The sequence below is a fragment of the Anabrus simplex genome, chromosome 2 (genome assembly GCF_040414725.1).
Source record: "Anabrus simplex isolate iqAnaSimp1 chromosome 2, ASM4041472v1, whole genome shotgun sequence".
Classification (NCBI taxonomy): domain Eukaryota; kingdom Metazoa; phylum Arthropoda; class Insecta; order Orthoptera; family Tettigoniidae; genus Anabrus; species Anabrus simplex.
In genome coordinates this window covers 119,153,316-119,178,990 of record NC_090266.1, presented here as the reverse complement: position 1 = coordinate 119,178,990, position 25,675 = coordinate 119,153,316, and the positions used below count along the sequence as shown (strand labels likewise).

At 40.2% G+C, this 25,675-nt stretch overlaps 1 protein-coding gene across 2 annotated transcripts in view; it reads left to right on the top strand.

Moving 5' to 3' along the window:
- Tk (Tachykinin) overlaps positions 1-25,675 on the top strand; it is a 1,255,732-nt gene that overhangs the window by 956,425 nt on the left and 273,632 nt on the right. The window contains exon 1 of one of the 2 annotated variants that reach the window (XM_067142377.2): positions 19,476-19,598. The exons of the other annotated variant lie outside the window; for it this stretch is intronic. Within the exon in view, the coding sequence (XP_066998478.2) occupies positions 19,576-19,598 (23 nt within the window). The 5' untranslated portion in view covers positions 19,476-19,575. Of the gene's footprint in view, positions 1-19,475; positions 19,599-25,675 lie in introns of those variants that run through there. 2 annotated transcript variants of the gene reach the window in all.

Sequence of the window (25,675 nt, the reverse complement as noted above, 5' to 3'; positions counted from 1 at the left end):
GGAGTTCGGCCCACGTGTCATTATTATTATTTTTATTGTTACTTTTATTTTTGTTATTATTAATATCACCTTCCTACTGTCTGAGCACGCACTCTGGATCCAACAGTCCTAGGTTCGATTGCCAGCTCCGCCTCGATATTATAATATTCCGTGAGGCCTGTAACGAAGACAGTTGAATCGAGATGGGTTTAAATGTCGATCTTCGACCAACCTTAATGTAGTTTTCTATGATTTACTACTTCTAAACCGGGCAAATGCCGAAATGGTACGTAAAATGAATCCATGTTTCTTCTGCCAAATCTAAGTTTATTCTCTCATTATTTTGATATCTGAAAAATCCCCGTTTGATATACTAGGCATGGTGCCTAGACAAAATACCAGTTTTCCCTATCAAATTGTAGCCAAGATTGAGTATATGCAACACCATGATGCTAGTTGACGTTAGTATTAGGGTGAGATCCCTTATTATTATTATTATTATTATTATTATTATTATTATTATTATTATTATTATTATTATTATTATTATTATTATTATTATTATTATTAGTCTATTATTATTATTATTATTATTATTATTATTATTATTATTATTATTATTATTATTATTATTATTATTATTATTATTATTATTATTGGTAACACTCTTCTGCTGATAACATACAAGATTTTGTCAAAAGCGCGCTTCAAACGAGGGCAGAAGAACAATTGGATCCACAAATCGGTGGATATCAGGGAGATTTCAGGAAAGGGCGTTCTTCCATCGAGCAAATCTTGAACCTCAAATCCATCCTTTCATATTTGAAGCTAGGAAATAAAGAATTTGTGGTGATATTTAAAGATTTCAAGAAGGCATATAACTCGCTAGATAGTACCACCCTGATCGGAATTTTAAAGGATTTTGGCTTAGACAACAAAACCAGAACAATCATCCAACAAAGATTGACCAACACCACTTCGAAGGTGAAGTTCAGGAAAGAGATTTCATACGCCTTTGAAATCAAGACAGAAGATTACATTACTCTTCAAATGTGTCCTTAAAGAGGTCATCCGGGAGTGGTGCAAAGAACTGAATAATCAAGGAGTTCAAATCGGAGTCAGGCTAGGTGAAAAAGCAAAAATGTTGATGTTGATTGCCTAGCCTTTGCAGATGATCTTGCATTTTTCCGATTCCTTAAACACAGCGAAGGAACAGGTTTTTCAACTTAAAACACAAAATTTTAATCTAATATCAAGCTGGCACCCAGATATCTCACAGTGGGAAAAGATAAAATTTTACGAGTAAATGAGTTCAGGTATCTCGGAGAACTGATAACACCAAACTTGTCAGAGAACGAAGTCTTTACATTACGGATGAACAAAATGGAAATGGCGTACCATTTAACAAAGGGCGTCTACAACAAAAGGTCCATGTCTATCGAAGTAAAGCTGAGGCAATACTGTAGTGTTATCCGTCCAGAGGTCTTACACGCTTCAGAATGTCTTGCAATGAACAAAAAGAGGCCTGATCGAGAAAATGGATGCCAAAGAAAGGAAAATTTTGAGGAAGATCTTAGGTATCTTCAATGACAATGGAAAGTACAGAAGATTGCCTAACGACGAACTACACACCCACGTAGAGAAGATTACCGATACGATCGGAAAAGAAGAATTACCTTTTATGGGAATGTGACACGAATGCACGAAGCAAGACCGATCAACCGTATCATTACCTTCTTTCAGCAGGAGAAAACCAAAGGGGCTTGCTTCATTGAGGTGGATAGAGACCTTGACGAAATGGGGATCACACGTAATGACATCCAGGAGCGTGTCCCACTTAAGAAGAGACTTCGAGCGTTCCAGTGTTTCCCAGGCAATCAAAATTCAAAACAGGAAAGGCATGGACACAGAAGATGAAAGAACGACACCGAGAACGCATGTGGGAGTACCGGGCAAATATCAAAACCAGAAGTAGCCAGCTGAAATGACATGTTCCAAACTTGGCCCATACGACATGAATGAAAATTATTATTATCATATGGATAACCGTGACTTCAAGGTGTATTTTCCGTAGAAAGTAAATCTTGTTGCTGTGAAATTGTATATCGTCACTGCGCGAGCTACACAGCGTATCTGAAATTACTCTTTCTGGCCATTATTTTCCTTAAGACTGGTTACGCCTTCCAGCGACATATCGACGGCTTACTTCTAAAACCTCGTATGTCCCAACGATCTTCCTACGCATTATATACCTTAAGGCTGATCACGCCTCCCAGCCACATGTGGATATGCAGTCCATCAGAACAATTTTCATTGTGTTCATTTTCCTATGCTGGTGTGTAAAGGAAAATGTACCTTACCATACCGTATAGCAGGGATGTTGTTTTCATCACGTATTTACGCACTCCTACAGTATAATGCATGTAAGGTTCATTTTCCTTCATATATTAGCATAGGAAAATGAACTCAACGATAATTGTTCTGATGGGCTGCGTATAAATATGTGGCTGGGAGGCGTGACCAGTCATAAGGAAAATAATGGATAGGAACAGCATTAGGAGATATGAGGTTTTAGAAGTAAGCCATCGATATGGATATTCAGTTCATCAGAACAATTTTCATTGTGTTCATTTTCCTATGCTAGCGTGTAAAGGAAAAATGAACCTTACCGTAATGTACTGTAGGAATGTATCGCGGGTTAAAAAAAGAATAGCAGGTATCCAGCAATCTGGCAATGCTGTTCTTATCTATTATTTTCCTTAAGACTATTCATGCCTCCCAGCCACACATGGGTATGTTGTCCATCAGAACAAATTTTACTATGTCATTTTCCTATGTTGATGTATAAAGAAAGTTGAACCTTAAATACAGTACCGTATACTGTAGGAGTCCTGCACACGTGCATTCTTACAGTACGGTAGGCCTGATAATATCGTCAGGTAGTACCTCAAAACGATAGTATTCCTACCTTATCACGTGTTGGAGTTTGCGTGGTCTAATTATCCTGAGAGCTATCCCACCACTAGCTTAACTACTGATAGGGTCTCCGTGTCGGACAGGGATATTGCGATCTCCAGATTAGCGGTTAGACTAACAAACCACTAAAGAAAGAAGTGCCCGTTACGAAACTACACGACGGAAGTCTAACCGATTTATTGGACAGACCAAGGCAATGATGTTTCGGACTGCGGCGTGAAATGTGCTGCGACCCAATAAAGCATTGATTTAAGGAACATCACAGCTTGGGAAAATGTAGAGTAAGTATACGGTAGCTTCACTCTCAGATGTAAAGTTGGGAGGCGTCACAACGGAGTATTGTGTGAGAATGGCGAATGGAGAATTATAAGGATGGTAGAGTTTTTGAAACTGTACGGAGAGCCTGATTTAGAGAATGAAATTCAAACATGCAGACTCGAACGGTTGGAACATGTGAAGCGCTTCCAGGATGATAATCCTGTGAAAATAGATTACTTAGGCAATTGAGTTGCCAAGATGCAAAGAGCCGTAAGTCCATTATAAAATGTTTTTCACAAACAAAGGAAAACGTGTCATTTTTATGTGCAAGAGGTAAGATCACGATTCTTTCAGCATAAAATTAGAAAATAATATTTGATTTTAATTTTATGCGCGAGCGAAATGTATATTATTCTCTAGATATTTAAATGTTTAATTTGGACATAAGGCATTTTGCTGCATTACATTGTGCATAAGGATATTTGCAACAGTAAACCGCTTAATAAAATTAATGGCACATGGTAAAGTAATGGGAACATAAACTTAGGTGGACTGGAGGAAGGAAGAAAAATGAAAAATTATTTAATTATTATATATTATTTCCATTTATTTTATTCTGCAAATATTTCCGTTATTTTGTGACAGAAAACAAAACAATATTTCACAATATATTAACTTAAAAGGCAGCTGGTACTTTACATTAATTTAAACTGTCAATTTTCAGCTGATCTAGTTGTCATATGACAGGGTACTGAGGGAAAAGATGTTCACCATACTGGGGAACTATGGGATTAAGGGTAGATTATTAAAATCAATCAGAGCCATTTATCTTGAAACTTGGGCTGCAGTGAGAATTGATGGTAGAATGATTTCATGGTTCATGGTACTTACAGAGGTTAGACAATGGTATAATCGTTCAACTTTGTTGTTCGTAGTTTACATGGATCATCTGCTGAAAGGTATAAAATGGCAGGGAGGGATTCAGTTAGGTGGAAATGTAGTACGCAGTCTGGCCTATGTTGAGGACTTGGTCTTAATGGCAGATTGTGCCTAACTTGATAATAGGTGCAATGAGTATCGTGTGAAAATTATCCTTTCGAAGATTAAATTGATATAAGTAGGTACTAAATCCAAGAGAACTGAATGTCAGATTGGAAATACAAAGCAGGAACAGGTAGATAATTTCAAGTATTTAGGACGTGTGTTCTCCCAGGATGGTAATATAGTAAGTGAGATTGAATCAAGGTGCAGTTAAAGCTAAGGCAGTAAGAGCACAGTTGCGATCAACAGTATTCTGTAAAAAGGAAGTCAGCTCCAGGATGAAGCTATCATTACATCGGTCTGTTTGCAGACCAACTTTACTTCACGGGACCGAAAGGTAGCTGGACTCAGGATATGTTATTCGTATGTTAGAAGTAACATACATGAAAGTAGCAAGAATTATTGCTGGTACAAGCAGGTGGGAACAATGGCAAGAGGGTACTCGGAATGAGGAGATTAGGCTAAGTTAGGAATGAACTCTATGGATGAAGATGTACGCATAAGCCGGTTTCGTTGGTGGGGTCATGTGAGGCGAATGGAGGAAGATAGGTTACCTAGGAGAATAATGGACTCTGTTACGGAGGGTAAGAGAAGTATAGGGAGACCAAGAGGACGATGGTTAGACTCAGTTTCTAACGATTTAAATATAAGATGAGGCCACAGCACTAGTTGCAAATAGAGGATTGTGGCGACGTTTAGTAAATTCACAGAGGCTCAATGCTAAATGATGTGAAGAAGAAAATGGCGGTCTTATCTCAATTTTCATTTTTTGTGGACATAAGGCTCATTGCATCTTGACAACTCAATTACTATTCCAGTAGCTGAAGAAAGATTACATAGATAAATACTCTTCTTGTAGCGCCTCCTTTCTGACACCACAAAGAATGAATCTACAAGCTGTATTTCTCTATAGTTCAGAGACATGGTTCCTCATGAAGGTCGACCGACACCACCTGGTAGTTTTCAAAACAACGTGCTGCGACGGATTTATGGTCCCGAGTTCGTCTATGGGGTGTGGAAACGAAGATATCCAAGCAAGATAAGGTAAACCAAAATATCAATAACATCATCTGCAACAGAAGATTGCAGTGGATCGGTCATGGAAAGCCGTCATCTGACGACAGAGAAGTGAAGAGGATACTTCTCGATAAGCCTAGAAGACGTAGGCGTGACCAGCTGATACAAGAACTGGCAGTTGGAGGATGGAATGGTGACTGGCACTTACCGGCACAAAGCAGTGTGCGGCCAGAAATCAGCCTGACTGACAGAATAAGTAACGAATTAATTCAACGTGGTACTACAGTACCTGCAGGTCATTTGGCTGGACAGCAGTCGTCTTGGCGGGCTAAAACACTTAATGAGCTGTTATGTGCAAAGGGTTACCATTTAACCTCGTTCTAAAAGCATAGAAGTGTTGGCAAAGTGTAGATAAACCTCGGCGTTTGAGTAGCCAAGAAATCTCTATGATCACGTGCGCTATCCTTTCGGACGTTCTTGTATCTGGTGTGGACATACAGTAAGTCTGTTCGCATTGTAATTCACATAGCACGAATATTCAGCCTAGGGAGTTCACAACCCGCTCTACAGCAGCGATAACACAGGTGTCCTTTCACTGGAATGGCTAGGAGTTAAGCCGGCAACTTGTCCGTCAAAGCCGTTAACTGGTTCTGCATAACTTTCAGACGGTCTAAATGGCGAAACGAATGGACTTTTGTCCCCACCAGATACCTGGGGACTAAATAGTCTTAACCCAATCACGCCTCGTGTCTTAAAGTGACCAATTATATTTTTAAATTTAACACTACCTGCACAGCTCAGTAGGCTTAGCGCTCCTCTCCTTTATTTCAGAATCGAATCCTGGGGTTTTCAGTTGGTATTCACGTGCATTTAAACACACACATCCATGTCGGTTGATTCATGGATACCTCACGAAACTCCTAATCAAGACAGCATTGTGATATTCCAGCATCTCCTAAGAACGAGCGTAGAAAAAGGGGCTGGTTTCAACACCTATAGATGAACATTGCTATTTACATAAATAATCCAATGCCTCTCACTGGCAGTTACCTGCAGTCAAAAATAAATTGAAATTGTACATAAGGTTATATTTCAAACGTCAAAAATGATATCCCACAGAGCAGTTTGTTACAATTAGCTCCAAACCCCACAATGGATGAAGCTAATCCATTCGCTTAGTATGCAATATTCAATACGTCCCGAGTGGCATAGAGTTGAGCTGAATTCTAAATTTGCCATTGGAATTAAATGCGCAAAATCAATGTAAATCAAAACACATCTTAATTAAACTGTGCCAGAATGTAGGACTTATTTCTCATAGAATATATCCTTCTCTAACACTAACTGTAGACGGAGAATCATCTGCAAGTTTCATTCACAGTTGAAACACATTCCGAAAAACCGATGTCTGCCTCAAAGCCAAAAGTTGATCCTGAACGTCACTACAATCATGTAATTCTAATATTAAAGCTTACTATGCAATTTGGAAATGAAAATGAAAATCCACAGCTTGTTTCCAGTCATTCAACAGGGTCAGGAATGGAATGCATGAAGCCCCATCTAGCGGCGAGGATACGAAACGTGCTGGCTGCCGAAGCCTGCCGCACTCCACTGGGGCAATGATAAATGACTGACAGATGAGATGAAAATTTAATGGAGAATGTTACTGGAATGAAAGATTACAGGGGAAACCGGAGTACCCGGAGAAAAACCTGTTCAGCCTCCACTTTGCCCAGCACAAAACTCACATGGAGTGACCGGGATTTGAACCACGATATCCAGCGGTGAGAGGCTGGCACGCTGCCGCCTGAGCCACGGAGGCTCTATTATGCTATTTGAACTTCTTAAATATTTTCCAAAAGGAAATATTGTGATTACAATATATACGATATCCTCCGTAAACTTAACGCATATATGTGTATAATACGTACATTGTAATTTACTTCGTCAGATAGTAACGTTCAGTAGCCTACCAATTCATGAAAGACAGGCACCGAAGAAACTAAACATGAGAGATCCAACATCAAGGTCCAGTTCAGTGCTAATATTATCGTGAGAAAATTGGTGTTATTGGGAAACTGGGTGGTGTCTTTTGGGACAATGAGCTGTCGCTGCATGTATTCTATTAGAACTCGTGTAGAGGCTTACGATTCCTTGAATCATGGACAATATCTCATTAAATAACTGGAAATCAAATGGAGAGGGGCATCAATTAATTTATTTTATGTAAGAAGTTGTTTTACTGCACCCTTACCACGTCTGAGTCACGAGCACTACACTCAGGTTCTTAACAGGTTCTTCTTACTATAAGATGACATCGGGTAAGTTAAACGCCTCAGATAGCTAGGGTGCACGAATGGTGATTAAACATGTTTATTTACAATCCCGAATTGATTGACAACGAAAATAACGATAACAATGGATTTCGTTGGGCTATCAAAATATCGAATTGAGAATTTAATTCAAACCAGTCAAATTGGTTTCGTATAGTATGTAATTTCAAGTTCACTGTTGTTTCATTAATACCCCACATAATCGCATATAATTTGGTACTCGTTTCAACATTGTTTAGGCTCAAAATATTGGCGTTGCCTTATAAATAACACAATATCAGAATGAATTATCAGAAATAGTTAAGAATGTCTACATTACATTAAAAACAACTGAGATATTCTTTATAGGAATACATTTATTCAAATAAAAGTCCCTAAATAAGTTTAGACGAAACCAAGGATCGACATGAAGCTAAATATATATGAGAATCAGAACGTTAAGATTGCAGTCGATTGCCAATTCAAACCTATCTCAGTGTAATGCAGTGAACAACGTTATATGTCATCTACTGAATTTCAGTTATCATATTCATTTATACGAACACTAGTTCACAATAACCATTAATACTATTCTTTCCAATTACCATTGGTGAGATGTATTATTTCGTCAGATATCAATAAACCTATATAAGATAGCCTGTTTCTTATTAATGATTACTCAAAACTCAGTATCATTCCATTGCATATATCGAGATTACTAATACACGCGTATAAAATTTATGGTAGTAAACATTTGCTTTCGATACATGATCCTATCAATAATGTTCTTAATCAACCTATTCTAAAATAAACTGTCCTGAAGATGCTCGCATTAGACACATAATAATAACCACACATACCTCCGAGGTTCTACTATATCGATAAAGTAATGTATGACATGAAGGATGGGATGGTATTATACAATAGTAATATAACAAGATCATATTTAAGAAATAAAATCAATAAAACACGTAATATCTAATCTACAAATCAAACTATTATTCAATTCATAAACTACTACTACTAAATTATATTTAAATACCGTGTTGGCTATCCTCGTAGTTATGTGTGCGATAAATAATCATTAGTAACGACGCCGCACGTATCCCGTTTTAATATCAGTCATTATATGCAAAATAAAACGATAAGGATCATCCATGTGAAAATCAAAACCTCACTGGTACATAACTCTATATTATAACTAACGATAGCTCATGAGTAGTAATCACGGCCTTTAAGAAATCGATGTTCTTATAAACATGCATGAAAATATGTAGTGAATAAGCTTATCGCCTCGAGCACGCACAGTACGAGCGAAATGTATGCGACTTATGACAGTCTACATTCTTAAATCTCATCAAATCTGATACGAATTCGAATGACTTTACTTGCACAGCTTGTCTCATAATTAACATATATTAATCACACCTAAACACACCATACGCCTCTGCTGCATTTCATAAAATAATTCATTTTCAACCCGACACTCATTATCACTTGTATTGACATCACCGTCCGCCGATACTCAATTATCACTCGCATATTACTTCGACGTAAATCATCTAATATAAATGCACATGTTTAATATTAGCCACAAATCAACACCAAATACACGACTTACTTGCGTACTACTCTAGTGTCCAAAAGTTAAGCATAAGTTACGAGTAAGCAGAGCAAAAGGAAATAGATCGCAAATCGCACTACATATGCACCTACCAACCTTACGTGTTCGCTCTGTATAGGAAAGGAGTGTTCCCTGCTTTGACTAGCGGCGTAACCGTAAAGTAAACACAGCCAGTGCCCGCGCCCCATATTCCCTCAGTCGTGTTTGCCCTGTTATAGTGTGCGGAGTGTAGCCTCGTGGTGAACGTGACAGCATAATGGCACAACGACGCCATTTGTACCCCGTTTTGCAGGGTAGAATACTCGGCCCCCTGGAAACAGGCTAGACACAGACCGAAGTCGCTGTATCCTTGAATGTGCCACAAAGTTTCAGTTTCAGGCTTTGGAAACGATTTCTAGACACAGAAGATGCTAGTCGTGGGCCAGTGCCAGGTCGACCAAGGGTAACCACCCCACAGCAGGACCAATATCTGGCCTTAACCACCCGACAAAATCGGAGTGCAACTGCAAGAAAATTGTCGGCGGAGCTTACAGCCGTCTCAAGGGTTGCCGTTTCCCGGCAAACTTTGTACCGGAGGCTCAGAAAAGCAGGGCTGTTTGTACGAAGTCCAGCGGTTGCGTCCCGTTTACTGTGGAGACGTCAACATTGAAACTGGACCATGAATGAATGGAGGTATGTGCTCTTCACACATGAGTCTCGCTTCAGTTTGCAGAACGATACCCGTCGCACATTAATCTGAGGAGAACCAGATAGCCGATACAACCACAGGAACATCGTGGAACGGGACCAATATGGTGCTGATGGCATCATGGTGTGGGCGGCATCATGTTGATTGTCGTACGGACGTGCACATCTTCATGGGTCCGAATAGCACTGCTAATGCTCTGAGATACAGGGATGTGGTACTTAGACCACATGTTCGACACTTCAGAGGTGCCGTTGGTCCAGACTTCTTCTTAAAGGACGATAATTCCCGACCGTACCCCGTTGCTCTGGTGGATGAATTTCTTCCTGGGGAAGACATTCATCGCATGGACTGGCCAGCAAGGTCTGCGGATCTGAATCTTATAGAACATGCCTGGGATGCATTAGGGAGGCGAATTGCATCCCGTCAGCCTGCACCAAGGACCCTCCAAGACCTTCGGATTGCCCTTTCGGAGGAATGGGATCGACTGCCACAAGAGCTCTTGGACCACCTGATAGAGAGCATGCCACGTCGCTTTGAAGCATGTGTGGCCTTTAGGGGTAACCATACACCCTATCAACCGCATATTTTGTTGTAGAAGACATTGCAAGTTTTGTTACTTGTTGTCAAAGGTGTACCTAAGCTATCAGAACCTTTCTGACATTGTTTTTTGGACAAGTTGTGTGGCGTATGGTGTGTGAGTCAGCTTCCGTTTGTTCAGCAATCCGTCTGACATTCCTATCAGGCGGTATGGCCTCGTTTAGTGATTATGCTTAAATTTTGGACACTAGTGTATATATTTGACACCATGTAGTATGTGACACTTGATATAATTGTATCATTACAAGCCATACCTCGAGTAATATTAAGTTATTAATTCAATAATCCAGTTCTTAGCACTCGCATATATATCATATATCATAAGGCACATCACCATTTTCTCCTATATTCCTAGCACTTCTTAAGGAATATCGATGTAAATGATCGTCAAATTACTGCATATCACACGCATATACGTTGCACTGTTTACCAAGAAATAATAACACTAGCCGTTATTAAGACCAATGTGGTCGGAACATCTCAATAAATAATCCCGCACACGCTTGTTAAAATATAAATTTAGAAATTCAACACTCGAATATACATACATGTCTCAATATCGACGGCTTACTTCTAAAACCTCGTATGTCCCAACGCTCTTCCTACCCATTATATACCTTAAGGCTGATCACGCCTCCCAGCCACATGTGGATATGCAGTCTATCAGAACAATCTTCATTGTGTTCATTTTCCTATGCTGGTGTGTAAAGGAAAATGTACCTTACCATACCGTATAGCAGGGATGTTGTTTTCATCACGTATTTACGTACTCTTACAGCATAAAGCATTTAAGGTTCATTTTCCTTCACATATTAGCATAGGAAAATGAACTCAACGATAATTGTTCTGATGGGCTGCGTATAAATATGTGGCTGGGAGGCGTGACCAGTCATAAGGAAAAGAATGGATAGGAACAGCATTAGGAGATACGAGGTTTTAGAAGTAAGCCATCGATATGTCAAATTATAACAATATTCGCCATTGCTCATTATATGTTTGTTCCGTATCAGATCGAACTACTTCAGGACACCTAAATCTACATGAAATTACATACTACGTCTATAAAAGAGAAAGAACATTATTTCACAGTAATTATTTCATTATTTCATTATTTCATTATTTCACAGTAATATACAAAGATTAACTGGCTTGTGGACCAGGGTTAGGGTTGCGCATGGTTCGGTATTTCCTCTTCGTATCTGCATGATTTACTGAGGTCAGGGCTTACCCTTACATATTAGCCCTCCATTTCTTTCCTTTGGCTTATTTTCCAAACAGACATGCGTTCTTCTTGAGTAGAATGAGCCTGTAACAATCTTCCTCGAGATTATTAGATTTATACACAACAGTATGTTTTACTGGATAATTCTAAATCTTCTGCTTGTCATAAATCTTTGCATTGCGAACTCGAAAGCCTTTTATATCTTAATAACCTGTCAATAATCATCTACATTACAATTTTTCATCCTAACAGTGACATGCAACGGAATCTTTAACTCAATAGGATCTACTACTAGTTCATTATTATTTATAAGGCAACGCCAATACTATGAACCTAAACGATCTTAAAACGAATACCAAATTATATGCGATTATGTGGGGTATTTATGAAACAACAGTGAACTTTAAATTAGATTCTATACGAAACCAATTCGACTGGTTTGATGAATCGAATTCTCAATTTGACATTTCGACCGCCCAATAGGATTCTCAACGTAATCCGTTGTTATCGTTATTTTCGTTGTCAATCAATTCGGGATTGTAAATAAACATGTTTAATCACCATTCGTGCACCCTAGCTATCCGAGGCGTTTAACTTACCCGATGTCATCTTATAGTAAGAAGAACCTGTTAAGAACCTGAGTGTAGTGCTCGTGACTCCGACGTGGTAAGGGTGCAGTATTTGCTCCTCAACTAAGATCGGAGTCAGGAAGGGCATTCGACCGCTAAAACATATTCCATGCAAATTCGTCTCAACTTACCCCCTACCCCGTATTAGGAAACGAGGCTAAAGGTTAGACAAACAAGAAGTTATGTTCAAGTAGCCGTAATGCGATAAGGACAGCTTTGTGCTAGTCTTAGATATTCGTAAATATCTGATACAGGGTTGGGGATGAGGTGAGATGAATTCATACGGAATGTTTTACGGCCGCGTGCCCTTGCTGACTTCGGCAGTGGCCTATGAATAGGAGCTTTCCTCGCATTTACCTTGACGTGAAAATGGGAAACCGCGGAAAATCATTCTCAGGAGAGCCGGCGGTGGGTTCAGAACCCATGCGTCTCCCGAATGAAGAGTTTGGTTTCTTAGCATTAGAGCATTAATATGCGTGGTCATTACTCTTGGTTTCGTTCTTTCTCAATAACGCTTACATTATTTACTGGTGATTATTTCTTCGCCCACTCTTAGTAGAACAGGAACTTCAAGAATGTCTTCCTCATCGTAATTTTGTAACTGAGGCTCAATCTATCATACCTGGCAAACAGCTGGTAATTTATTGCCTTCATAAAGTCGCCTTAATGGGATAAAGACAGCTATGTGTTTATCTTAGGTATTCGGAAAAAAATCAGTTTACGTTTAAGCTCATTCAGACAACTCATGTGATTTTTTAAGACATTATTTCGCAAAACTAAACAACGTAGACGTGGAGTAACAATACGTGTTCAGAATTAAAACTTCAAGAAAATCAGTTCGTCAGGTACACTGACTGACAGAGCAAATGCAACACCAAGAAGGAGTGGTCAGAACTTTATGCCAATTGCAGGGTAGACTGACGTCACTGAGGTATGCTCATGATGTGAAATGCGCCGCTGTGCTGCGCACGTAGCGAACGATAAATGGGACACGGCGTTGGCGAATGGCCCACTTCGTACCGTGATTTCTCAGCCGACAGTCATTGTAGAACGTGTTGTCGTGTGCCACAGGACACGTGTATAGCTAAGAATGCCAGGCCGCCGTCAACGGAGGCATTTCCAGCAGACAGACGACTTTACGAGGGGTATGGTGATCGGGCTGAGAAGGGCAGGTTGGTTGCTTCGTCAAATCGCAGCCGATACCCATAGGGATGTGTCCACGGTGCAGCGCCTGTGGCGAAGATGGTTGGCGCAGGGACATGTGGCACTTGCGAGGGGTCCAGGCGCAGCCCGAGTGACGTCAGCACGCGAGGATAGGCGCATCCGCCGCCAAGCGGTGGCAGCCCCGCACGCCACGTCAACCGCCATTCTTCAGCATGTGCAAGACACCCTGGCTGTTCCAATATCGACCAGAACAATTTCCCGTCGATTGGTTGAAGGAGGCCTGCACTCCCGGCGTCCGCTCAGAAGACTACCATTGACTCCACAGCATAGACGTGCACGCCTGGCATGGTGCCGGGCTAGAGCGACTTGGATGAGGGAATGGCGGAACGTCGTGTTCTCCGATGAGTCACGCTTCTGTTCTGTCAGTGATAGTCACCGCAGACGAGTGTGGCGTCGGCGTGGAGAAAGGTCAAATCCGGCAGTAAATGTGGAGCGCCCTACCGCTAGACAACGCGGCATCATGTTTGGGGCGCTATTGCGTATGATTCCACGTCACCTCTAGTGCGTATTCAAGGCACGTTAAATGCCCACCGCTACGTGCAGCATGTGCTGCGGCCGGTGGCACTCCCGTACCTTCAGGGGCTGCCCAATACTCTGTTTCAGAAGGATAATGCCCGCCCACACACTGCTCGCATCTCCCAACAGGCTCTACGAGGTGTACAGATGCTTCCGTGGCCAGCGTACTCTCCGGATCTCTCACCAATCGAACATGTGTGGGATCTCATTGGACGCCGTTTGCAAACTCTGCCCCAGCCTCGTACGGACGACCAACTGTGGCAAATGGTTGACAGAGAATGGAGAACCATCCCTCAGGACACCATCTGCACTCTTATTGACTCTGTACCTCGACGTGTTTCTGCGTGCATCGCCGCTCGCGGTGGTCCTACATCCTACTGAGTCGATGCCGTGCGCATTGTGTAACCTGCATATCGGTTTGAAATAAACATCAATTATTCATCCGTGCCGTCTCTGTTTTTTCCCCAACTTTCATCCCTTTCGAACCACTCCTCCTTGGTGTTGCATTGTCACTGTCAGTCAGTGTATAAAGAATACAGCAATCCAGGCTGTAAGCCAAGCATATTTACCTGTGTTACTTTTAGTTATCAATTTTCATTCTTAGATTCAGAGGGAAATGTTCTATTACTCCGAGAAATATTTTAACGTATATATTATTTGAAGCACTGCGTTTACGTCATATCTTAACGTTGCACAAAGTGTATTAAATTGCATCTGTTCAAGTGGAATATTAATTAATTAAAACTGAGAATATATTACAATTGGCTTCCTTATAAGAGACGAATTAACTCGCGCTCAACGACACGTTTACGGGGTGAGAGTGGGTTCGATCCCCACTGCCGGCAGCCCTGAAGAAGGTTTTCAGTGTTTTTCTTTTTTCACATCACTCAGATGCTGTGGTTGTATATTAATTAAATCCACGGTCGTTTCTTCCCAATCATAGCCCTTTCCTATCCTGTCGTCACTATACGGTCTCTCTGTGGTCGCTGTGGCGTAAAGAAAATGACAGAAATTGAAAGTTTACCAGGGGCGGGTAAGATAAAGCGTACCATCAGCGTTGGACCCCCAAATCATGAAACAGGATATCGACGGCTTACTTCTAAAACCTCATATGTCCCAACGCTCTTCCTACCTATTATATACCTTAAGGCTGATCACGCCTCCCAGCCACATGTGGATATGCAGTCCATCAGAACAATCTCCATTGTGTTCATTTTCCTATGCTGGTGTGTAAAGGAAAATGTACCTTACCGTACCGTATAGCAGGGATGTTGTTTTCATCACGTATTTACGCACTCCTACAGCATAATGCATCTAAGGCTCATTTTCCTTCACATATTAGCATAGGAAAATGAACTCAACGATAATTGTTCTGATGGGCTGCGTATAAATATGTGGCTGGGAGGCGTGACCAGTCATAAGGAAAAGAATGGATAGGAACAGCATTAGGAGATACGAGGTTTTAGAAGTAAGCCATCAATATTTCTTGCTAGCATAAGCAGTGAACCAAAGCATAAACATACGAGTCATTGCCAAACAAGAATATCAGTAATGGAAAACCGATGATCATTCTTAATGAAGTAGAACTGTATTGTTCCTAGCTGAGGATCTAGGAGTCATGTCCTAGTCCATCAACTATAAACAGTGGCAAGTTAATCTAGTAGATAAGTACATACATACATACATACATACAAATATATATCGTCGCCTAAGAAACAGAACCTCGTATGCCACAATGCACTTCCTAACCGTTAATATCCTTAAGGCAGGTCACGCCTCCCAGCCACATATGTTGTGTTCATTTTCTTTTGCTACTGTGTATTGTGACCGTTCGTGGGACGCCTAGTTCGAAGATGATAATAAATTTTATAATTAACTCGACTAGAATTCACTGGTTTACATGATCCTCCACTCAGGGCATGGCCCTTCGGAAAGAAAGCGGTCACATCCTATCAATAATTAACCTGGTAATGATCCAACATCAGTCTCGAAATAATGAGTTCACTTAAATTAGGCATAAATGAAAGTTGCAATGAGAAATTGGAAGTATAATAATTTTAATAAAATGAAATTAACTGACTTCAATTGAACAACTGAATATGCAACGTAAAATAAATTATCCTTGTGCATCTCTTATCGCACCGCATAAAAGAATCAAGTCCATCTTGAAAAATAATTGTCAGTCATTAAATTAAAATCTCATCATTACACAACACTGATTCACTTAAATAAATGTAAATTAATATAATGGAAAATCAGCAATTTCAGTTTCTTTTCATTCATCTTGTTTGTTCATTCGCTGACGCGTTTTTTAGACGAACCTGTCCTCCCTGCTCTACTTTTCCTATTACTTCATTATAACCTTCTAACTAACTGAATAACAACTTGAATTTTCTAACGGCGCATGATAAACACAGAAAATCCTTCAAATACATAATAATAGTATCATTGCTCCATAAATAAATAAATGCATGTCTCCATCCAACCAACGGCATCATATGGCTGTACCTGAATAAAGTACTAACTACTGTTATAAATAAGTGAACGATCAAATGCCAGACGATCTGCGTTGCATCGGCTCCACTCCATCCTGCTGGAAAGTACTTCTACAGCGCCAACTTACTACATCTAGCAATGCTACAAGTTGATCTACAGTACAGGTGACAATACTCCCACAATCTAATTATCGTTCGAGTAGCTTGTCGAAGGTCCTACTCGTGTGTTCGTAAAATACATTCCGCTATCCATGTGATACCAAATTAAACTCAAGTCAGCTCGTATGCCTAACCAATCTCTTTGAAAAGCATTTAATCAACGCTACGAAACTCGCTCATATAATAAACTCAAACATACGCGGCGGAAATACTTCTCAATAACACTATCCTAACCATTGGCCATCTCAAAGAATTAAATTACTACCGCAATTCACCACTCAATAAATCATTCTCTAATTATACCGTCAACTATACCTTTAGATGACCCTACATATTTTACGCCACTCAGTGTCCACCACATAACGAAAATACTCATCATTTCCTACATAAATGAGCTAAAATATCTTTGAAGAGCTTCACTATTATTCATACAACCATCACTGAATCGATCCACAAAACATATCACAACACTCCGCGGAATTATTCATATTATAAGATCACCACATCAAATATCTCACACATCAGTACTTCAAACTTACTTGTAGCATTCAAGATCACACTCGCTTCACAGCTGTTCCACTAACACGGAAAACAACGCAGGAAAGATCGCCTAACCCTAATATTCACCGACGGAAAACATTATTCTAATATACGCAGTAGCATTATTGACGTTAAACCAACACCGTTAGCACGTTAGAACATTCAAGTTATTTCACTTTATATCACCTGTGTGACATTTAAAAAGGTCTACTTCTACTATAAGCATCTACAAGCAAACAAGAAGGGCAAGGTTCGACTACTCATCTGACTTCCCCGCTTATCCACAGGTAAGTATTGGTCGTCAGGTTATTTTTTCAGCCATCTCATTCATCTCGGCAGGGTGCGGATCCACCAGGATCCTACTGGTTTACTCGAACATCTCCTCTATATGGACTTTCTTATTCACAAATATAGGCAACATCTTGGGTTCAATCTGAAACTCGAACAAAATAATTAGAGCGAATTCATACAGATTTACAAGTCCACTGTTATCGGTTAATACTGGCCTGTATAAATTAGTATCGCTCAATGCTATATTTAGTTTATCAAGCGTTATTTGGGCCTCAATTTCTTAAATTTTAAAGACTTTAACTCGCATACAAGAGCTGTGCTCACTATTTGCTTCCCGATCTTTTTCTGCTACTCAAGAATTAACATTGAAACAAATTCTAACTTCATTATTTACAATAATAATAATGAGGCTGCTTTCCATGAACCACATAACTATGATCCTGACTTCTTTACATATGATTTTGACATTTGAGGAAACGTTATCACGGAGATTCACAAAGGAACACACGCTACTATTGTTTATTCTTCTCCACTTGAAGTACGTCATACCACACGCCTGTTAGATGATTAACTGTATGTAATTCCGGCTCAATCCATGGCCTCCTTGACGCCTGTAATACTAGATGTAATGTCTGGCCTTTCTTCTTCACAGCTGTTACTGCAAATATTTATTGATACCTGCTTGCGACTACGCTGTTTCCACGCGGTCCGATGTATACCACGGGGTTCCGAGCTTGATCTACCGATTCTCTTCCATAAGATCTACCATCAATTCGCGAGTTGTGTCGGCTCATATATTACGAATATATATAAATTCGCTGTGCATCAACAATTTATCTTACATCTATGCCGTCCATATGCATTTATCATAATTATGACCTTCAATGACTCCCTGACATGTAATTACACGTCAATGGAAGGTCATATTATAGGAAAAAATAACCTCGCCGTACCTTACTTCTACCTTGTAAATTAGGTCGTCAGATAGTAAAGTCTAATTGTTTACTGTTTCGTGAAAGACAGATATCGAAAATAACAAACATGAGACCCCATCTCACAGTCAAGTTTAGTGTTAAAATATTGTGGAAAATTGGTGTTAGGAAACTGGATCGGAGAGTCATAGCTGAGTACTACTATATATTTGTTAGGCGCTTTAAGTCGCACCGACACAGATAGGTCTTACGGCGACGATGGGACAGGAAAGGGCCGGGAGTTGGAAGGAAGCGGCCGTGGCCTTAATTAAGGTACAACCCCAGTATTTTCCCGGTGTGAAAATGGGAAACCACGGAAAACCATCTTCAGGGCTGCCGACAGTGGGATTCGAACCCACTATCTCCCGGATGCAAGCTTACAGCCGCGCGCCTCTACTCGCACGGCCAACTCGCCCGGTAGTACTGCTATTAACACCTCCACCACCATTAATAAAACAAAACCACGTGACGGTACAGCCCTGGTGTCCTTGGCCTAAGAAGCGACCACTGCTCAGCCTGGAGACCTGCAGATTACGCTGTGAGAAGAATGATTTCGGCCGTTATTCGTGGCTTTTTAGACTGTGGTCGCCATCTCACCGTCAGATAGGTCCTCAATTGTAATCACGTAAGCTGAGTGGACCTGGAAGAAGCCCTCAGACCCAAGTTAAAATCACTTATCTGGCCGGGAATCGAGCCCGTGGCTTCCAGTTGGGAGACAGGCACAGTGCCACTAGACAACGGAGCTGGTATCATCGCTGATGCAAATACTTATACTTATACTACTACTACTAATAATAATAATAATAATAATACTAATAATAATAATAGAAAGAAGAAGTACGTCTGCTGTTGCTTCCAGAGCTCTTCCAATTGAGTTATTTTTAGCACGCTCGTTTATAACTCCCAGGTTTTGATATCCTTCTGACCTCTTGCAAAGGCGATTCCATGCACGACTGGTCACAACAGTCAAGGAATAGTTCCAGATCGAGGACCAAACAGCTAGCAGTGTCTGGTGCTTCACTCGTGGTGTTGGGCAATGCTAAGAAAAGACTCTTATAGGTAAGTTAAAAATGTAGTTTAAGAGTTCGACGCAGTAGTGTTAGGTGTGGTGAATTTTTCGCAATAGCTATATTACGCAAGTGCTTTTAAAATATTGCAATTTTGTACTTTCACTCCTCATGACCAGTACACCAATTATCAATGCGTTATAAAAACGCGATAAAATGATAAATGTATTCAAATGTCGATATTTATATTAAGGTAAATGCGAAACCGAGAAAGTTTTAACATAGAAATTTATTTACGTTTTTTATTCTTCGTATGCAGACTTTAGTCCAAGAGTTAGTGTAACCTTGGACTGTCTGTAAATACTGTTAACTTTCAAGCTCAGGCTACCCAGAGATATTTCAAGCAGCTCTGCTATTGAGGTCCTAACAGGCTCGTGGATGCTGAAAGCTTTTTCAGTAAATAGAATTTCTATTCTTAATGACAGGAAAATCGACTGATGGGACAAAAATTTAAGGTATTTGCTAAGAGATCCATAAACAGTGTCACTGATTCATGAACATGAATTAAGTTAATTTTGTATATTTTCCTTCTTATTTCGATTTTGGAAAAAATTGTTCTGATTTAGCCTTATGAATATAAAGTAAACGTTGTTTATTATTAACTCTATGCAAATGCAATTTTAAATTCAAATTAATAATATATTTATCAGAATTAACTCGAATTTATTTTTCTTCAAATCGCTTTAAAATTCTAAATTAGAGATGTACTGTATGTACGCTACAAAATGCTAAATATAGACTCAAATGCCGAATTTCAAAGCGATAAAAATCATCACCCCCACGTCAGGGGCTGTCTGGCTGCTTGACCGATGCGGTAAAGGCATACGCGGTTCACCCGAAAGGACGTGGATTCGATTCCTCGTCAATAAGTCGAAAAGTATAAGACACGAGATTTCCACTTCTGGAGTGTCACATGCCTTTGAGGTTCACTCAGCCTTCACAGAGATAAAATACCAGTTTAATTCCTGGAGGCGGAGGAGGCCGGGCATAATACTGACTACTCCATCTTACTAAGTGCCGACATTATGAGTAGTGAAAAAGCCGTTACCTTCCACTCCTCCATAGGCCTTCATGGCCTGTACAGAGATGGCTTTGGTTAAGTATAGTCAAGGTATGTAGCATGCATCTATCTTCGAAGAGATCTTGAGATTCAGAATATCGGTCGCTATGGAACAGGAGGAAGGATATCGGATATATTCTAAGGCGAGGGCTTCCTCCTGTTTCGGTACCAAAGAATGAATGCTCAATCCCCCGATGGTCTAAACCGCTAAAGTGAAACTTCTACTACTACTATTATTATTATTATTATTATTATTATTATTATTATTATTATTATTATTATTATTAAAACCTCCGTAGCTCAGGTAACCGAGCCCCGGCTTCTCACCACTGGGTTCCGTTGTTCAAATCCCGGTCACTCGTTATGAGGTCTGAGATGGATAAAGCTGAGGCGGGACAGGTTTTTCTCCATGTACTCCGGTTTTCCCTGTCATCTTTCACTCCAGCAATACTTTCCAATACCAGATCATTTCATCTGTCATTCAATAATCATAGCCCCAGAGGAGTGCGACAGGCTTCGGCAGCCGGCATAATTCCCATCTTCACCGGTAGATGGGGCTACATTCTTTCCTTTCCTGGCCCGTTCGAATGATGGAAACCGGCTCTGGATTATTATTATTATTATTATTATTATTATTATTATTATTATTATTATTATTATTATTATTATTATTATTGTTACGGAGATATCCGTGGTAGGTAGAGGTGAAAGAAGGTGCGGGTGTGAATGGGTTTCAAGCTACGAAATTAACGTGCAATGTAAAATTAATTTAAAATTTAACTAGGTTATATTTTCTTTTCAAAAACAAGAGATAACAATCATAACAGGTACAGAGTAGCAAAAATGTAGGTACAATATTACTGGATTCGGGCTCAGTGCCCTTACTTCATAACTCTCGGGCAATCAGCCCCGCCTTACTCCAAAAAAAATTTTAGCCAAGGGGCAGAAAACCCCATTCATGCCCAGGAGCACTGGCTCCAAACATTACACATAAAGCCTGCACGAGGCATACAGAAACAAATTTCAAAGAGCGATCCGCTCTCAAAATTGTAAGCCTATCACAAGGCCACACCAAACTCTACCTTCAAGCTGTCCTCTAAGGACGTATTCACAGGGGTAAAATACCCAACCTACTGAGGTCTATTACATGAAAAGAAGGTTGATTACATGACCTCTAAAATAACAATTTGAGAGGAGGCGATCTTGCACTCCTAATACACTTTGTTTTTAAAACCTAATCTGGCTCTGGGCCGCTAACGCAAGGACTAATCCCATACTACAGAGGTGACTTAGAGAAGAACACTTTACATTACATAAACGAAGAATAGTTTGAGAAAATACGTTCACCTCAAAACAAATGTGAGTGGGAGCTCGAGAGGGTAGCACTCTCTATCCCAATATGTAGCTTTACAAGAAAAAGATGAAAAGAGTAATTACATTTTAGGAAAAGGTTACATGATGGAAATGCTTCGAACCCGCCGCGAGTGTTAAACTGCCGACCTAGCAAGAAAAGAAGTTATTAATAGGCCATTACCTGGTGTTGAACGGCAGAAGAAGAAAGAGGCGCTTCCCGCCTCCTGCTATGTACTTAATACACTGAAAGATGGAACAGAAGTGGCCTGGAGACCCTAAAATCAGCAGTTTATATCCTCTCGCGGAAGATTCTAGGCGTTAGGGGAAATAAAACACCCTCCCTCAAAGTTTTTATTGGCTAGGGAAAAGAAACCCCTACATAGAGGAAGAAGAAACACATTATTGGTGGAAAATTAATTAAAGAAATTCGGGATTGGCTAGATCCAAAATAAGGGGAAAAAGAGGGGTATACAGCCAACTTAAACCATGACAGAAAGAAATTTAACAAAGAACAAACTCTTGAAATAAAAATTTCTCCAACAAAATAGTTCTTTGATTTCGCACTAGGTTGCACTATCGTAATTCTTCAGTAGTGTCCTCTAGAAGAGAAAGTTCACACTTCTTACTTCAAGCGAAACAAAGACACATCAAAAATGACACAGTTCACAAACTCAAAAATTTCCAAGTGGTGACATCTTCTGAGAAACGAGAAAATCAATAGAGTAGATAAAGTTCAGATTTCCACCAGAAGAGGAATTTCAACTGGCGCAACTTTTAAATGACCGGAGTAGAGGTGTACCGCCCGGTACAATTATTATTATTATTATTATTATTTCGTTTCGGCCAACTAGGGACCACGTGTGTTCAACTGTCTCCTTTTCCGAGCTTTAACTGCCACCCAATACTCCTGCATTCGTCTCCGGTGTTGTTCTTTTCTCTTTTGGGTCCACGCCTTCCCTGTTTTCAGCTTCGGCTTTTCCTGGAAACCTTTGTGTGTATGTAGTTTCTCCTTAAGCGGAACACGCCCCTAGATAATTTTAGGAGCATTTCCATCTCTAGAAGATCTTTCTCAACTTCTGTGAGCCATGCCCCTTTGGTTTTCTTATCTTGAATGTACATTAATATCCTCTTAGATATCCTGCCTGGGCTCATTCTTGTCACGTGGCTATAAAAGGCAATCCTTTTCCGAATCGTGTCACTTATATTCTATACGTGTTTATATAATTCGTGGTTATGACGCCTTCTGTACTCGCTGTTTTCTTTCATGGGACCCAGGATTTACCTCAAAATCTTCCTTTCTTTAGCCTTTAGTTTTTCCATTAGACCTTTCTTGTTCATTGTAAGAGTCTCTGCTGCATACAGAATAACAGTGCAGTAATGTCTAATTTTGGCGTTTAAGGATATCGATCTCTTATTGTAGATGTCTATAGTTAGTTGGTAGGCCATTTCCATTTTGTTCATGCGTGACACGAAGGCTTATTTCTCTGATAGGTTAGGCTCTATCCATTCACCTAGGTATTTAAACTTTTCTGCCTGCTTAATTTTTCCTAGTCCGACCTCCAGTTCCCTTGGCGCTGATTTTATGTTTGTCATGAGTGCGTCTTCTCAAAGGAGATTTAAAGCCCAGCCTTCAATGTTTGAGTCTTCAGTTGGTTAAGTTGTTCTTCTGCCGTATCAATGGAGTCTGGAAAGATCAATAGATCAAGGGCTAGACAGTCGATTGTAAGGTTGTACTTATAGCCTAGCCTTGCCCCATTTTCTACCCCTGAAATTTTAATTTCTTTCCGCCATACTCGGATGACCTTTCCTTTTTCTTTTGCTATTTGCTTTACATAGCTCCGACACAGATAGGTCTTATGGCGACGATGGGATAGGAAAGGCCTAGGAATGGGAAGGAAGCGGCCGTGGCCTGAATTGAGGTACAGCCCCAGCATTTGCCTGGTGTGAAAATGGGAAACCACGGAAAACCATCTTCAGGGCTGCCGACAGTGGGGTTCGAACCCACTATCTCCCGATTACTGGATACTGGCCGCACGTAAGCGACTGCAGCTATCGAGCTCGGTGATGACCTTTTCTAAAACACAGTGTAAGAGAAGAGGTGATAGCCCGTCTCCTTGTCTCACTCCTGTCCTGATTTCGAAGGCATCAGACATCTCTCCTCTGAACTTCACTTTGGAGGTGTGTTGGTCAGGGTTTGCTGAATAATTGCCTTTGTCTTATTATTACTACTAGTAAACCTTTATTTCCGTGGTGTGGCTCAGGCTATGAAGCCTGCTATTCTGTCAAACCATGTCTTATGGACTTACGACTCTACAATATACTGTTTAACGGTATATTACACATACTCATTAATGATAATAATGAAGTGTACATAGTTATAAAAACACATCAAATGAAAAAGAAAAACTTGCTTAAAATAACCCAGAATGAAGAACGTTGTCTTAATTTGTCAATAAAATTAAAAATAGCATGAAACTATGCAACGCACGGAATGAAGTACCAGAGAAGGAAAACGGAACTGATGTATTTACACGCAACTTAATCCGTCCAAGTACCTCTCAAAACATGTCTCTGTAAATACCGATTCAGATTTGGTGTCTCTGAGATCACTTGGCGACGAACTCCATGTTCAAATTTACTAAAACCAAAAGACTTATTGTAGACTTTGTATATGTAATTTGGTATTTTGAGGATTGAGTTACTGTATCTGAAACTATATTGCATAAAATCATGCTTCAAAGAATTTTCCATGCCTGTTCACGATTTCAGCAGGACGCAGTCTATGGGAATATCACAGATCTGCTTCAAATTAACAGCTGAGGAACGCCTGGGAAACAACTCGGCAAACGAAATATCAGTCGCTATCAACATCAGTGAGGTTCAGAGAAGAAACTGTCCGGCTCCTCTGCTGAATGGTCAGCGTAGTGCTCTTCGGTTCACAGAGTCCCGTGTTCGATTCCCGGCCGTGTGGGGGATTTTAGCCTTAAGTGGTTAATTTCCTTAGCTCGGGGTCTGGGTATTTGTACTCTCCCCAAAATCCCTCCATCTTAAACACAACACCATACTAACACGCTGCTTCCTATTTACGGCAAATGCTTCCAATCTCGTCGGAGGGTCTGTCTCACAAGCGCTGCACCAGGCTAGAAATAGCCTCACGAAATGATATATTATCGGGGGGAAAAAAGAGAGTTTTGAGATAAGGAATATGCGGTTTGGGAGTTAGATGATTATCTGATGATCTTAAGATATGACAATCCACCCCTGACGTTTACCCATTAGAGAACACAGTGTGATTTTTCATCCTAAATACAACAGCATGCGACATTGCTTGAAGAGGTGATGTAGGTTACTGAGATGGCAGATGATGGGAGTAGAAAAATGTGGGTTTATTCACTATGTGAAAGATCAGATGGGAATGAGGTAGAAATATATCTCGAATACCTGAGTAATATTGACAGGGCCAGTAGCAAAATAAATTATTTCTTGACACGTGATATCAATATAAAACTTTCGGAATAGAACTGAAGGTATAAGAAGGTCATGATTAAATGAGGAAAGGATATGAAAACACACGGGAATAAGAATCAGATTCGCAGACTAATATGGGACGACTGTAGTAACTCATGATTCTTATTGAGGAGCGTGAACTGCGCAGA